The sequence below is a fragment of the Moschus berezovskii genome, chromosome 19 (genome assembly GCF_049115385.1).
Source record: "Moschus berezovskii isolate FMDL1 chromosome 19, NW_MosBer_1.0, whole genome shotgun sequence".
NCBI lineage: Eukaryota > Metazoa > Chordata > Mammalia > Artiodactyla > Moschidae > Moschus > Moschus berezovskii.
Window position 1 is genome coordinate 55,905,287 of NC_142478.1, and position 16,822 is coordinate 55,922,108.

The 16,822-nt window shown below is 40.9% G+C and overlaps 1 protein-coding gene across 3 annotated transcripts in view; it reads right to left on the minus strand.

The window, feature by feature from the left end:
- CCDC62 (coiled-coil domain containing 62) overlaps positions 1 to 16,822 on the minus strand; it is a 37,861-nt gene that overhangs the window by 18,388 nt on the left and 2,651 nt on the right. For all 3 annotated transcript variants that reach the window (XM_088828134.1, XM_088828133.1, XM_088828132.1), the window contains exons 2-6: positions 16,097 to 16,289; positions 13,068 to 13,234; positions 9,228 to 9,329; positions 6,711 to 6,882; positions 4,672 to 4,773 (exon numbers count right to left, since the gene is read on the minus strand). In XM_088828134.1, coding sequence (XP_088684260.1) covers positions 4,672 to 4,773; positions 6,711 to 6,882; positions 9,228 to 9,329; positions 13,068 to 13,234; positions 16,097 to 16,289 — 736 coding nt within the window. The remainder of the gene's footprint in view (positions 1 to 4,671; positions 4,774 to 6,710; positions 6,883 to 9,227; positions 9,330 to 13,067; positions 13,235 to 16,096; positions 16,290 to 16,822) is intronic.

Consider the following 16,822-nt stretch of genomic DNA (forward strand, 5'->3'; position numbering starts at 1 on the left):
GCTATTCCTATGTAATCTCGCAAACCAAAGACTTAAGATACTTGAACCTATGAGGTGATCCCCACAGGTAGATAAACTTGTCTTTCCATTTTAATGAAAGCCCAGGACTCCTTTACAGACTATTTCTTGAAAACTCTTTTTACCTGATAGGTAATTAAGATTCAGAATTGTCTTGAATATACACTTGAGTATTACACTCAATTTCCTAGCTCAGAAAGAAAAAGAGGTATTTTTTTTTTAAATCTTCATTCTTATATAAAGACCATAAACATTCTGCTGAAAAGGGGACACATCATTATTACTAGAGTTGGAGTATGAGAAGTCAATATTTTTAAAATGGTTTCAGAACTTGGCAAATGACAACCCACAGAAAGGAAAGATCTGAAGTCTTGCACCAGAAAAAAAATTAGTATTATACTTAATGAGAAATCATTTCATTCACACAGAAGTGCGAGATCAACAATAAATGTTTCACCTAAAAAAACCCCACTATCTTTATAAGAAGTTCAAATGAAATGCACAAAATGGCCCTCTATTACATGAATGGATTTTGAGTTAATCAGATGTAGCCTAAATCAAAATGTGCAACTACTATGGTTTATTAATAGTTCCTTTTCCACGTGTCATTTTTCTCATGGATGAAGAATACAAATATTTATTTTATCGTCGCTTTACATTTGGAACATCACAGAAACCATCCAAGGACAAAGGCATGAGCTTTGCTGAGGACGGAGACTCCACCTAGACAGCTTTTCTGCCAAGTGCTTGCTGGTAATCAGAGCAGGGCCAGGTGGAATAAAGCATGAGGAGTGACCTGTGAAAAGCCACCACCTCCTACCCAAATATGCATAAGGCTCAGCCCTTCCAACCTGGGTCTGCAGCATCAACTTACTTTTTTTTTTTTATAGGTAATTAATTTATTTTTTATTGGAGGCAAATTATTTTACAATATTATATTGGTTGGTTTTGCCATACATTGATATGAATTTGCCCCGGGTTTACATAAGTTCCCCCTCCTGAACCACCCTCCCACCTCCTTCCTCCCTCAACTTACTTTTAAAAAGGTAATCCATGTGCACAGAATGGAGGACATGGCAGAGTGAAAGCCACTGCCTCGGGTTTAAACTACTACATCTCCTCATTTCTGAATTTATTTCCTTGCATTAGATGAGACAACATCATAACAAAAGCCTAAAAACGTTGTGCACTTGCAATATTTATGAAGCCCCATTTGGTTTGTATGAATTAAATCCTACGCACAAAGAAAACAATAAAAGAGGGGCCATAGCTCCTTTCACAGTGGAAGTGATGCCTATCAGGTGTCTAGGCCTCCTGACTGCTCTCTGTTCTACCCACCTCTCGTTTATAACAGCATCTAACATGCTGGTGCCTTCCCAGTGTTTAGAGATACTTCTTTAGGGCACAGCACGGCACCCTAAACAAAAGATAATGACTTTATTTGGCACTGAAAGGGCAATTCTAAATGTATTTCAGTACTGCCTTAATCTGTCTTTAGAAAAATCTGTGGAAAATTCTGAAAGAGATGGGAATTCCAGACCACATGACCTGCCTCTTGAGAAACCTGTATGCAGGTCAGGAAGCAACAGTTAGAACTGGACATGGAACAACAGATTGGTTCCAAATAGGAAAAGGAGTACGTCAAGGCTGTATACTGTCACCCTGCTAATTTAACTTACATGCAGAGTACATCATGAGGCTGGGCTGAAAGAAGCACAAGCTGGAATCAAGATTGCCGGGAGAAATATCAATAACCTCAGATATGCAGATGACACCACCCTTATGGCAGAAAGTGAAGAGGAACTAAAGAGCCTCTTGATGAAAGTGAAAGAGGAGAGTGAAAAGGTTGGCTTGAAGCTCAACATTCAGAAAACAAAGATCATGGCATCTGGTCCCATTACTTCATGGGAAATAGATGGGGAAACAGTGGAAACAGTGTCAGACTTTATTTTTTTGGGCTCCAAAATCACTGCGGATGCTGATTGCAGCCAGGAAATTAAAAGACGCTTACTCCTTGGAAGGAAAGTTATGACCAACCTAGATAGTATATTAAAAAGCAGACACATTACTTTGCCAACAAAGGTCCATCTAGTCAAGGCTATGGTTTTTCCCATGATCATGTATGGATGGGAGAGTTGGACTGTGAAGAAAGCTAATCGCCGAAGAATTGATGCTTTTGAACTGTGGTGCTGGAGAAGATTCTTGAGAGTCCCTTGGACTGCAAGGAGATCCAACCAGTCCATTCTAAAGGAGATCAATCCTGGGTGTTCATTGGAAGGACTGATGCTAAAGCTGAAACTCCAATACTTTGGCCACCTCATGTGACGAGTTGAGTCAATGGAAAAGACTCTGATGCTGGGAAGGATTGGGGGCGGGAGGAGAAGGGGATGACAGAGAATGAGATGGCTGGATGGCATCACCTACTCGATGGAGATGGGTTTGAGTGTACTCCGGGAGTTGGTGATGGACAGGGAGGCCTGGCGTGCTGTGATTCATGGGGTCGCAAAGAGTTGGACATGACTGAGCAACTGAACTGAACTGAACTGTTGCATAAAACAGACTTGTTTCCTTAGATCTGACACTTTCCTACAGGGCTGGATTATCTAGGGACCAAAGTGGAGTGGGTCTGCCTATTTTCACAAGTTGGTTACTGAAAACAAAGAGATACGGAACTCTCTGCTGACACCTGCCTAAGAAAGGCAGCCTAAGGACGACAGCATGAAGGAAGGGGAGCTGGAAGCCTGGACCTGCTGAGCTCCGGTCAAGCCGCTATGCCTTTTACTGCCTGCAAGACCTTCACTCAGTCTTACAGAACTCTCAGGACCACAGAAATGTAAACTAGCATCATGTCTTTTTAAAAAAAACTTCTTATAAGCAACATGTACAAATGAAACCTGTCTCTAAACCTATGTGAAGAACTTCAATAAGAGGGAAAATGAAGTTTTGAATTAAAAGTACATTTCTAAGGCATCTTCCAATCTCGAATAAAATGTGTTAACTTTTAGCCATGGCACCTGAGAGCATATTATCACGTTAAACCTTTAAAAATTATTTTTAGGCGTAATTCACTTTTATCATTTAAGCATACAAAAATTGTTCTGAGACAGTGGTTTGAGCAGAAAAAGTTTAAGAAATCAGCTTGCTGCTGCTGCTGCTGCTAAGTCGCTTCAGTTGTGTCCGACTCTGTGTGACCCCATAGATGGCAGCCCACCAGGCTTCCCCGTCCCTGGGATTCTCCAGGCAAGAACACTGGAGGAAATGATTAAAAAAATTATTTCACAAAATGGATTTACTGGAGTATTAGCTAACAAATTACATATACTTTACCTAGTAATACCTAACAGAATGAGTAGAAATAGATGAACCAAAAGAAAAGGAGGTTATTTATTAAAATATCTTGTAAATTTTTCTCCATCTTCTGACCTTTCATAGAATTTTACTCATAGCATTTATGTAACACTACATTCTCTGTGGGCCTTGTGCTTCCTGGTCACTAACAGAGTGCCTGACACATATACACTGATAGAAAAGATTGTGTGAATTCAACTATAAAGCTACAAATATTCATATCTTTATGTAGACATCCAAATATATGTATATCTCCACATACGTACGCTGCGTGCATACTGTATAGGAGAGCAGTGCTTTGAAACACAGCAATCCTAGAAATAACCGAAATAGTGACCTCTAGTGGTAGAAAACTGCATTTCTCCTATCTTAATCACACAAGATAAAAGTTAAGAATTCCACTTTCTTTGGGAAAAAAAATGTAATACTGTATCCTGTCCCTTAACTTATAGAAATGTATTCTCTTCTTAGAAGGAAGAACATTGAGGGTATGTACTAGTAGACCCAAAAATATTCATTTAATTTCTATTTGGAACTTTATCTCCAAATCTATGATTTTCTTAATACAAACTACCAGAATTAACGTCTAAAAAAATCTTGGCTGGCAGGGCCATATACAGATCAGGTATAGCCATATATGGATCAGATCTATATATTGGTGATTCTCAGCTGGGAGCAGAGAAAGGAGGGGCTGCACACTCTAACATACTGGGGTGAGTTGGGGTTAAAAGTGCAGGAGAATATGGCAGCCGGTGAGGAAGTGTGTGCGCAACTTTTACATTACACATTATTGACAAACTTGCTCTCAAATCATGAACAATTCATCTCCAATACTATTATTTTGGGGTCATACTGATGTAACAAAACACATGGAAGTTTTCCAACTATAATAATTACGGGTGATTTATTTGGAAAACTGAAAAAATGTTGAATTCCTAATTTTTACCTAGTGTTTGCAAAAGTATTAACATCCTCCCTTCTTTGGCTCATAAGATTCTTTCTTAATGAATTTTTAAGCTAAGTGTTACATTTTTATAAGAGGCATAGTCACATACTCAAGTTGGAAGGGAAAGCAGCTCCTCATTTTGCAGAAGGGAAAACTGAGTTAACTGGGAAGTATGATGACAGCTTTAAAATGTCCTACATGGTCTCTCTTTATTTCTCAAAGGGTGTTAAAATTAATTACATAAATACATATAGTATTTTGAGGCAGGCACAGTTCATTTAGCCCACCATGGACGTACCAAAGAAAGTACAGGTTACAAAATACATAATTATTCAATCACTTAAACAATCTATTTTTACCAGTAAAGACCAATTCGTCATGCAGGCAACTCTTCTCTTGCTTGAGGCGAATGATCTCTTCTCGTTGTTCGTTATTTTCTGTTGTCTTTTCATTTAGATCTTCTTCATAAATAGAAGGGAAAGAAAGTCCTCAAATAAATACTAGTTTCTTGAGGAATATACACTGTGAATACCTCTCATGTCCTTAGCACCCACTTCCAATCCATATGAAGTCCGGTTGGACCTAGAGCCAAAATGTCCCATATCTGACATTTCACTGCATGCTTGGCAGTGATCCTGGCCAAGGCTCGCACTGTCTCCCTGCATGAACCTTGCCTCTCCCATTGCAGCCTGATGTCCACAGAGCCATCAGGGCCATCTGCTAGCATCACTTCTCTGCTAAAAGCCCTTATACTACATTCAGGATGAAATATAAACTCATAACCTTAAGCCCTGTACAGCCAGGCCCTGTCCTTTCAATCTGTTCCTTTCACTTGCCCCAACCTCCGAACCCACCCCAGAGCTTTTGCACTTGCTGTTTCTTCTGCCTGGAAGATTTTGGCCCAGATCTTTACATGACTAGTTCTTCCCGTCATCCAAGTTTCAGCTCAAATGTTCTTTTCGAAGATGTCTTTCCAGTGCGCTCAAACTAAATGAGTCTCTGTCCCTTACTCCCTGGCCCACTATCTATGACCCTGTTTTTATTTTTTTAAACAAATGTTAAATTTCTAAAATAAGGGTAAAAGTTGATAAAACAGACTTCTTTTTATCTTTAATCTTACCTAGGTATACATAACATTCAATAAATATCCTGAATGCTTGCAATATACCCCAAGGGCTATGCTATTAGAGTCTGTCCCTGCTGTCAAGGGGCTTTTTAGATAAAGCCACAAATGGACACAAAATTATCATTTGCCTGGAGTCAGGGCATCATTAGAACAAGATTTTAGCAGGTGGAGTCTTTTAAACTAAACCTGTCACAATAACCTTTCCCAATTTCAACAATAACTCCCTGCCTCAGGAGGGACCCCGCCTGGGACAGAGGCGGAGTAACCACACCAATGCACCGCTTTGTCATTCTAAGGCTGCCTGTTCCACTGTGAGAGTCAGTCCTCACGTCTAACTGATGACCACTTACAAATGTGATCATCTGGGTATGGAATTAAGACCCAGACAGCTCCTGAATCCAACAGCTTCTTCTGCGATACAGCTGGGAAAAGCCAGAGACTGTACCCTCTGAAGACAAACGCAAATTTTTACTCCATCACCTAGATCCACCTCCAAGTGTATAGCATTAACCTATCCGCCATACCCAACCTTTGTTTCATTAGAAAACCTCAAGGAGTAGAATAAACCATGGAGTTACCATGGGAATGAAAACAGAAAGAGGAGGACACAAAAAAAGGAATTCTCTCCAAAATAGAACATCCACTGAACAGCCACTCTGGTAGTCTGTGTTGTAGGTGGCAACTCATCCCTCCCTGCATTCATTCCTCATTTTTTTTAAAATTTCTCCCACAAAAGGGCAGAGGCTATTTTCCCATTGCCTGACTCTGGGTCCAGCCATGTGCTTCACTTTGGCCACAGAATGAAGGGCGAGTGATGGTGTGCCAGGCCCTCCTATCTTTCTGCTTCCTCTCGTAAGTTTCTGCCTTCAGCATGGGAAGGAACGCTCACACTATCAAACCGGGGAAAAGATGCCCCAGTGGGCCCAACAGAGATCAGCCAACTCCCGAGTGGCTTCCAGATAAATGAGTTCATCAAAGGACACTACTGAGATACCATCGTTGGTTGCCATAAGGCATACAGTAGCAATAGTTAACTGGTACAGCAAAGGCAGGATTATTTTTTAAATATAACGCATTAGGCAGTTTTCCCCAACTCTTGCTATTTATCTTTTAACACAAAAACTGCTGCATAATTCTATACAAATGAAATGAATATTTCATGACAGGACCTAAAGTTAACAACAGACCTCTTCCCAGTTATCAGATTAAGTGAACTCAAATGAAGAAATATATTCCCAAGATAAAACAGCTACATTTAGGCTTCTTCCTTACCTTTTAATTTATTGACTTCAACCTTAAGTGCCTTCAATTTCTGCTTATAATCTTGCTTTTCTTTCACAATACAGGTCTCCACCATCTTAGCATCACGTAAGGCATGCTCTAACAATTTAAATTTACCCGAACAGTCAGCAATGTGATTGACTGCCTCAATAATATCTTTGTCCTAAAACCCAAATTTGAAAACTGTTACATTTTAAAATGCCAACTAAACAAGATGACACTTACTGAAGTCTCACTGTGGAGCAGGGATAAATTGGGAGACTGGGATTGACATGTACACACTACTATATACAGAATAGGTAACTAGTAAGAACCTGCTAGACAGCACAGGGAACTCTACTCACTACTCTGTAATGGCCTATATGGGAAAAGAATCCAAAAAGGAGTGGGTATATGTAACTGATTTACTTTGATGTACACTTAAAACACAGAACCTGGTAAATCAACCGTGAAAAGTGAAAATGAAGTAGCTCAGTCATGTCCGACTCTTTGTGACCCCGTGGATTGTAGCCCATGGAATTTTCCAGGCAAGCATACTGGAGTGGGTTGCCATTTCCTTCTCTAGGGGATCTTCCTGACCCAGGGATCAAACCCAGGTCTCCCGCACTGCGGGCAGAGGCTATACCTGTGAGCCATCAGGGAAGCCCTAACTGTACTCTAATAAAAACTAAAAAAATATTAAAAGACCGCGTCATGTAATTGTGTACCCAGTTTTAATCCAGTGCTTTCCATGTGTTAACTCATTTAAGCCTCACAGTAACTCTCTGAGGTAAGAACTATTGTTACTACCCACATGACAGAGGAGTCAATAGGAAATTGGCTGCAAGTACACAAGTTGGGCTTCCCTGGTGGCTCAGGAGGTAAAGAATCCACCTATAATGCAGGAGACCTGGGTTTGATCCCTGGGTTGGGAAGATCCCCTGGATGGGGCACGGCAGTCCACTCCAGTATTCTTGTCGGGAGAATCCCATGGACAGAGAAACCTGGTGGGCTACAGTCCGTGGGGTCACAAAGAGTCAGACATGAGTGAGTGACTAAGCACAGCACAAGTTAGTGACGGAGCTTTGACTGGCCCCCGAAACCATGCACGAACCACCAGTTTGCAGTGTCAGAAAGTCTAGAACCAAACATTTGATTACCTATGAAACTATAACAGCAATAGGAAGACTAGTGGCCCTGGAGGGGGCTGTATTTTCTGGATTACAGATAAATCCCAGAGACCCTCTCTTCCTTTCCTTCTTTCCAGCTTTTTAAGACGACAGACTCCAAGACCTCATCCCAAACCTACCCAAGCCAGAACCTCTTACTGTTGAAGTGATTGTTTTAATTACATAAAAGGTATCTATCTGCTTGTTGAAAAGCAATTCAAATAACCCCTGAAGGTATAAAAATAATAAGTAAAAGTACTCCCCCACCACTCCCAGGGAATATCAATTATCAGCAGGTTTCACCTTTGCTTAAGGACAAAAGTTTCTGTGGTAGCGTCATATACACATCCCTAAAACACTTCACAGTTTGCATATCTCACATTAGGAGGATTTATGGAAAAAATAGGGTTGGGGCAGATCATTCAAAAACCGATAGGGGTTGGGATACAGGAGATAGAACTTTGTGATCAAATAAAGTAATCTGATTACTTCACAGTAGTCCTGGACACAGTTAAGCAAATGCCACTGCACACACACCAGTCAGGCAATCATTTTCAGCATCTCAGTATTGGCAGCTTCACCAGGACTTTGCTTTGATGGAAACTGTAGGGATTGCTGAAGCCAGGAAACTGGTCACTACTTGATTAAAGACAACTCTATAGATTTAAATATTTTCTCTTTAATTTTCTGAAACCTTGTCCCTGATCATGTGGTGGGAAAAATCACATGTGAATTACCATCAGTGTCCCATTATACCAGCATCACTTCTCTAGTCACCTGTGGTCAAACACATGTGTCATCAAATAGAAGAGACTGTTTATCAGGACTTCCCTGGTGGTCCTGTGGTTAAGACTCCACACTCCCAAGTGCAGGGAGCACGGGTTCGATCCCAGGTCAGGGAACTAATTCCCCACATGCTGCACGATGTGGCAAAAAAAAAAAAAGATAACTGTTTATCAACCACTGTTTAGGGCATGTTAGTGACTATATCAACTGCTAATAGCTAAGTTTTCTTTTCAATTAAAAAACATTAATAAGTAATCTGACTGCTAATAACTTTATGAGACCTAGTAGTAGAATACCTCAGAAGAAAACCAGCTAATTCAGGCATGCTAGACCGTGGAACAGGCCTTGAAGACAGAAACCCACAGTGGAGTTCTGCCTCCTCTCAATGCCTTGGGTGCATCATTTTAAACTTGTTTCCCTCATTTTATAAAATCAGAATTAAAAAAAAAAGAGAATAATATTGATAGCTCAACCTATCTGGGTCGCTGTGGGACTTAAGTAAGATAAGGTACATGACTATACTTTATCGACCACAAAGTGCCTGGCACACGGAGGCATCATTATTCTGAATTACCTTAAGCTTTATCATGGTGGTGAGAGCCTGTTCACGAGCTTGCAGTTGTCCCACTTGAGCAGAAAGTTCCACTAATGTGTTGCTGAGATTTTCATTTCTAGCCTACAAGGAAAAAATACAAAGTACTAACCCAGTCATTTAAAAGCTTTCACTACTCTTACCAGCCATAATCTGTGCTCATTCTGTTTTTTCTTTAACCTTTTTAGTAACAAGGTAAGCTATTTAAGCAGTCATCAAAAAGCAACACAAACATCTATTACCCCATCATCCTCTCAGTTCTTATGTTTGCCCTTCTGAATTCTATCAGTTACGTTTATAAACATGCCTACTTCATTGACTATGCCAAAGCCTTTGACTGTGTCGATCACAATAAACTGTGGAACATTCTGAAAGAGATGGGAATCCCAGACCACCTGACCTGCCTCTTGAGAAACCTGTATGCAGGTCAGGAAGCAACAGTTAGAAATGGACATGGAACAACTGACTGGTTCCAAATAGGGAAAGGTGTACGTCAAGGTTGTATATTGTCACCTTGCTTATTTAACTTATATGCAGAGTACATCATGAGGAACGCTGGGCTGGAAGAAGCACAAGCTGGAATCAAGATTGCTGGGAGAAATATCAATAACCTCAGATATGCAGATGACACTACCCTTATGGCAGAAAGTGAAGAGGAACTCAAAAGCCTCTTGAAGAAAGTGAAAGAGGAGAGTGAAAAGGTTGGCTTGAAGCTCAACATTCAGAAAACAAAGATCATGGCATCTGGTCCCATCACTTCATGGGAAATAGATGGGAAAACAGTGGAAACGGTGTCAGACTTTATTTTTTTGGGCTCCAAAATCACTGCAGATGCTGATTGCAGCCATGAAATTAAAAGACGCTTGCTCCTTGGAAGGAAAGTTATGACCAACCTTGATAGTATATTAAAAAGCGGAGACATTACTTTGCCAACCAAGGTCCGTCTAGTCAAGGCAATGGTTTTTCCCGTGTTCATGTATGGATGTGAGAGTTGGACTGTGAAGAAAGCTAATCGCCGAAGAATCGATGCTTTTGAACTGTGGTGTTGGAGAAGACTCTTGAGAGGCCCTTATACTGCAAGGAGATCCAACCAGTCCATTCTAAAGGAGATCAATCCTGGATGTTCATTGGAGGGATTGATGCTAAAGCTGAAACTGCAATACTTTGGCCACCTCATGCGATGAGTTGACTCACTGGAAAAGACTCTGATGCTGGGAAGGATTGGGGGCGGGAGGAGAAGGGGATGACGGAGAATGAGATGGCTGGATGGCATCACCGACTCGATGGACATGAGTTTGAGTGTACTCCGGGAGTTGGTGATGGACAGGGAGGCCTGGCGTGCTGTAATTCATGGGGTCGCGGAGAGTCGGACATGACTGAGCGACTGAACTGAACTGAACTGAACTTCCTAATGGTCTTTTATGTAGACTTTCAGGTTGGTGAGAGAGAGGAACATGAATGGAAGGATGAACAGAAACTGGATTAGTGAGACATTCCCTCTGCTAAAATACAGCAGCATTAAGAACTTCTGTGCATCTTTTTCACTTTATGTTGAGATAACTTCACATTGAGGTACTCTCATGTATCAGGGATTTTTTTAAAATCACAGATCTAGATTTGATGGAGGAAACTTAAATGCATATTACTAAGTGAAAGAAGCCAATCTGAAAAGGCTATATACTCTATGGTTTCAACTACATGACATTTTGGAAAAGGCAAAACTATGAGATCAGGGGTTGCAAGGGACTGCAAGAAAGGACAGAGCAGAGAGGGTTTTTAGGGTTGTGAAAATATTTTGTATGATATTACAATGGTGGATACAGGTCATTATTTGTCAAAGCCCACAGAATGTACAACACCAAGAGTGAACCCTAACGTAAACTATGGACTTTGATGTCTCACCCAATGATGTGGCAATGACATGTCACTGGTTACAACAAATGCATCAATACCACTGGGATGCACAAGGTCCACAGTGGAGGAGGCTAGCTGGGGGAGGGGGCGGGGCGGGGGGTGTCTATGAGAAATCTCTGTACATTCCACCCAATTTTGCTATGAACCTAAAACTACTCTAAAAAAATTAAGTTTATTAATTAAAAAAAAGAAAACATCTCCCTGCTACAGACTGAACTGCATCCCCCCTCCAATGCATATGCTGACACCTTAACTTCCAATGTGATGCTGTTTGGGGGTGGAGCCTTTGAGAGGGAATTAGGTTTAGATGAGGTCATGAGGGTGGAGCCCTCAGGATGGGATCAGAGCCCTCAGAAGAAAAGATACCAGAGAGCTTGCTCAGGTGCTGTCTCTCTCCCTGTCACAGGAAGACATGGTAAGAAGGTGACCATTACATTTACAAGTTAAGAAGAGAGCCCTCACCAGAAACCAACCATGCCGGCACCATGATCTTCAACTTCTAACCTGCAGAAGCGTGAGGATAAAAGAAGTCTCTGTTTTTTAAGCCTTCCCCCAGTCTATAGTATTTTGTTATGGCAGCCCAAGCTGACTAACATACTTCCATTTTTTAATTCAACATATCAAGAGATTCTGGGCTTTCCTTGTGGCTCAGTTGGTTAAAAAATCCGCCTGCAATGTGGGAGACCTGGGTTCGATCCCTGGGTTCGATTCCTGGGTTGGGAAGATCCTCTGGAGAAGGGAAAGGCTACCCACTCCAGTATTCTGGCCTGGAGAATTCCATGGACTGTATAGTTCATGGGGGTCGCAAAGAGTCAGACACAACTGAGTGACTTTCACTTTCACATCAAGAGATTCCATTAATAGTTTTCACTTATTATACAGCTAGAAACTGTCTAGAAGAGTAATCAGAAAAAAATAAATTTAAGACATAAAATCTATACAATTATTATGAGTTATTAAGCTTCACTATATTACCAAGATCTATACTGGTATCGTTATGAAACAAGAACATGAAGGCAGTAACAACAGCAGCAAAAAAGGCTTTCTCAGGCTTCCTGAGAGGCTCAGTGGTAAAAATCCATCTGCCAATGGATTCGATCCGTGGTCCAGGAAGATCCCACATGCACCACAACTACTGAGCCCGGGAGCTGCACCTCCTGAAGGCTGTCCACCCTGGAGCCCATGCTCGGAAGCAAGAGGAGCGACCACAATGAGAAGCACCACAGCTAGAGAGTACCCTCCACTCTCTGAAACGAGAGAAAAGCCCTTGCAGCAACAAAGACCCAGTACAGTCAAAAAAAAAAAAAGATAAATATTTTTAAAAAGGCTTTCTCACTGTGCCTCTCAAAAAATTATGAGCTCAAAAGATATTTGATGACTCATCAGCCAGGACTGAAAACTGAAAGATCACTCTGACATTTTTTTCCCAATATGCCACTAACATAAGGCAGATATCTGTTTCATCGGATTAGACACAGTTATTCAGGAAACATAATTTGAAACTGCGTGATGATACTGATCTCAGACTTTGAGAAAGACTTTTTAAATTAACCCACTGTTGATAAAATGAAGGATGCTACCAAACAAACAACCTAACAATTAAAAAAGAGCTGTAATGAAGCTTCATCTTCAGGACAAAACAACACTAGTGGCTAACCAAAACTCACCATCATATAAAACTGTGATGCTGAATGGATGGGTATACTTTTATACACACACACATTTAATGGAAATATTTAAGTCTATGAACTACTTTAATAACTGAAACACAAACATAATTTGGGCTAGCGAAGCTTATCTGAAAACCAATCTCACCGACTGACTTTGTCATACAGCAGAAACTAACACAACATTGTAAAGCAATTATACTCTAATAAAAAATTAATTAATTAAAAAAATAAAACCAACCTCAAGGTCTTCAGAGAGGAGTGAGGAATGGGTTGCCTTTTGGGCCATCTCCTGAAGCTGCAGTTGAGTCTTCTGAAGAGTACTCTGGCATTCAATTTGGTTCGATTCAAGGCTTTTTACCTTCTTTGTGAGTGACTTGATTATTTCAGTTCTTTTATGTAGTTCACCTGAGGGAGATTATTTTCAGGCAATGGTTTAAAAGTAAGTGTGCTAAGGAATCTTTCAAAGGTTAATTCTCCTTTGAAAAGTTTTTATTACGAAATGCACAATACTGTACCCTAGTCAAGAAACAGAACACTAGCAGCAACCCAGAGCCCTGTATATCACTTCCTGAACAGTCTCTCCAATCTCCCACCTTCCAACCACCATCCTGAGCTTACTCATTTCCTTGTTTTTTATTAGTTTTACTATCTATGATCACATCCCTAAAAATAGTTTAATTGTGTGAATTCTGTTTGCTGTTTTTCACTTAAGATTATGATTCTGTGAATTCTCTAGTGGTCCAGTGGTTAGGACTCTGCCCTGTCACTGCCAAGGGCATAGGTTTGATCCCTGGTCCGGTTACTAAGATCCCACAAGCTGCACTGCAGGGCCAGAAAATAAAGATTATGATCCTGAGATGTGTCCACGTGGCTGTGTAACTCCTCCTTGTGCACTGTCATTCCTACATAACAGTATATGATTATGCCAACATTTACTTATACATTCTAATATTGATGGTCATTTGGACTGTTTCCACTTCACAGCTATTATGAACAATGTTGCTCTGAATATTCTTGCACAAGCATCTTCATGCTTTTGCAAGAGCTCCTAAATAAAACGTGGTCCCTCAGACCAGCAGCACCAATATCAACTGCGAACTTGTTAAATATGCAGATTCTCAGGCCACAGACCTACTGTATCACAATCTACTTATTAGTAAGATCCTGAGGACTTCCCTGGTGGCTCAGATAGTAAAGAATCTGCCTGCAATGCAGGAGACCTGGCTTGGATCCCTGGTCAGGAAGATTCCCTGGAGAATGGAATGGCCACCCACCCACTCCAGTATCCTTGTCTGGACAATTCCATGGACATAGGAGCCGAGTGGGCTACAGTCCATGGGGTTGCAAAGAGTCTGACATAACTGAGTGACTAACACTTTCACTTCACTTTTAGGTAATTCACTTGCATACTGAAGTGGGAGTATACTTCCAGAAGTGGAAATGCAGAGCCATAGCTTGGTATATCTTCAACTTTACCAGAATTGTCACGTGATTTTTCCAAAGTAGTTGTACTAATTGACTCTCCCACCAGTAGTGAATGAATCTTCCCTTGCTCCACAATTTTACCAGTACCTGATATTTTTCGCCAGTCTCATTATGGTCTTAATTTTCATTTTCGTTTCCCTAATTACAAATGAGAACTTTTTTGTAAATTTATTGGCCAGTTTTCCATGAAATGCCTATTCAAGGGTCTTGATCATTTTAAAACCAGATACTAATGGTTATACAGGCAGACCTCTGAGATATTGGAGGCTCAGTTCCAAACCACTGATATAAAGGGAATATCATAATAAAGTGAATCACACAAATACTTTGGTTTTCCAGTGCATATAAAAGTTATATTTATATGGTAGTATATTGTAGTCTATTAAGTGTGCAACAGCATTATGTCCAAAAATCAATGTGTAGACCTCAATTTAAAAATACCTTATTGGGACTTCCCTGGTGGCCCATTGGTTAAGACTCTGTGCTTCCAATGCAGAGGGCACAGGTTTGATCCCTGGTCAGGGAACTTAAATCTCAAATGCCGCATGGTACAGTCAAAAATTAAAACAAAATTAAATTTAAAAAATAAACAAATACTGCATTATATGTATATATGTGTGGGTGCGTACAATTAGAGTAAAATCAGATGGTCATCAAGGAAATTGAAAAATCAATCATATTTAGATTGTCACATTTACAGAATCCTTTGTGTAATAAAAGCCAAAAAAAAGAAGGGGATATATGGTTATCTTTCTTATTTTTTGTGACTGTGTCGGGTCTTAGTTGCAGAACCCAGGTTCTCTGGTTGAGGCATGTGAGCTCAGTACTTGTGGCATGAGGGCTTAGCTGCCCCATTTCATGCAGGACCTCAGATCCCCAACCAGGGATCGAATCCACATTCCCTGCATTGGATTCTTAACCAATGGACCACCAGGGAAGTCCCTACTTTTCTATAAACAGATCTAGTATTTCCTCCTCTAGGAGAAGGCAATGGCAAGCCACTCCAGTACTCTTGCCTAGAAAATCCCATGGATGTAGGAGCCTGGTAGGCTGCAGTCCGTGGGGTCGCTAAGGGTCAGACACGACTGAGCGACTTCACTTTCACTTTTCACTTTCACATATTGGAGAAGGAAATGGCAACCCACTCCAGTGTTCTTGCCTGGAGAATCCCAGGGACGGGGGAGCCTGGTGGGCTTCCGTCTATGGGGTCACACAGAGTCGGACACAACTGAAGTGACTTAGCAGCAGCAGCAGCAATACATTCTAGTAATATTAACACAGTGTCAATAGAACAGTCAGATTTGAGGGTAGCAGCAAAAGGATGACAGTTAAAATATGGCACAAAGGGAAATTTTTGTAAGCCACTTTTGAGGGTGCTGTAATTTTAAAAGATGACTGTTTTAAGTACTTGAGATCAAGTTCAATATCAAAAGTTTAAAATCTTTGAGTCAGTTCAAAAGGAATGGTCAGTTCAGTGGCATCTTCATTCATATTCTAGCTCAAAACTAATTTCCTTCAGGTTCGCTGTTGACCCTCCCTATCTACTGAAGCTGTCCCAGCACTCTTTCTACAGTTAAGTATTAATACTTTGCTTGCCCTACTTTAATTCACGTTGTGTTTGTCTGTTCTGCTGTGAATGTTCATGAAATCCTCCTATCTTCAGTTAAACTCCAGGACAGCAGGGACTGTGTTGAGATGTTCCTTCTCTATTTTTCTCATGAGCCCTTTCAGTATGTTGGCATGTACCAGCACTAGATGGATGATGCTGAATATATGTCTGACCTTCTAATTTGCTGCAACGTTCTTCCAAAGTCAACACTTTCTGCCGATCCTCTTCCCATGAAAGAAGTTGTCTCTGATGTACTGCAACCATATCATTGAGCTCTCTATCTCGATCTTTTAACTCTCCAATGAGCAGCTGCAGCTCTTTCCGTTGTTTCTCAATAGTGGAAATCTCAACCTCTGACCCGATGTTCTAAATATATAAAGTAGATTCATGTCAAAATAAAACCATCGACATAAATCAGCCAAAGCATATTTTCCAAACAATTATATTGGGCTGGCCAAAGGAATTTTAGGGCCAACTCAGTATCTTCTTTTGCTTCCCATTCAAGGTGGCAACTTGAATCAAGAAATTTCATTTCTTGATTATAACATGGTGGCAAAATTATGGATATTTAACATATGCTAACACCTATTATCGGAGAAGGCAATGGCAAGCCACTCCAGTACTCTTGCCTAGAAAATCCCATGGATGGAGGAGCCTGGTAGGCTGCAGTCCATGGGGTCGCTACGAGTCAGACATGACCGAGTGACTTCACTTTCACTTTTCACTTTCACACATTGGAGAAGGAAATGGCAACCCACTCCAGTGTTCTTGCCTGGAGAATCCCAGGGACAGGGGAGCCTGGTGGGCTGCCGTCTATGGGGTCACACAGAGTCGGACACGACTGAAGTGACTCAGCAGCAGCAGCAACACCTACCATGCACTCTGTCTCTATCATTTTC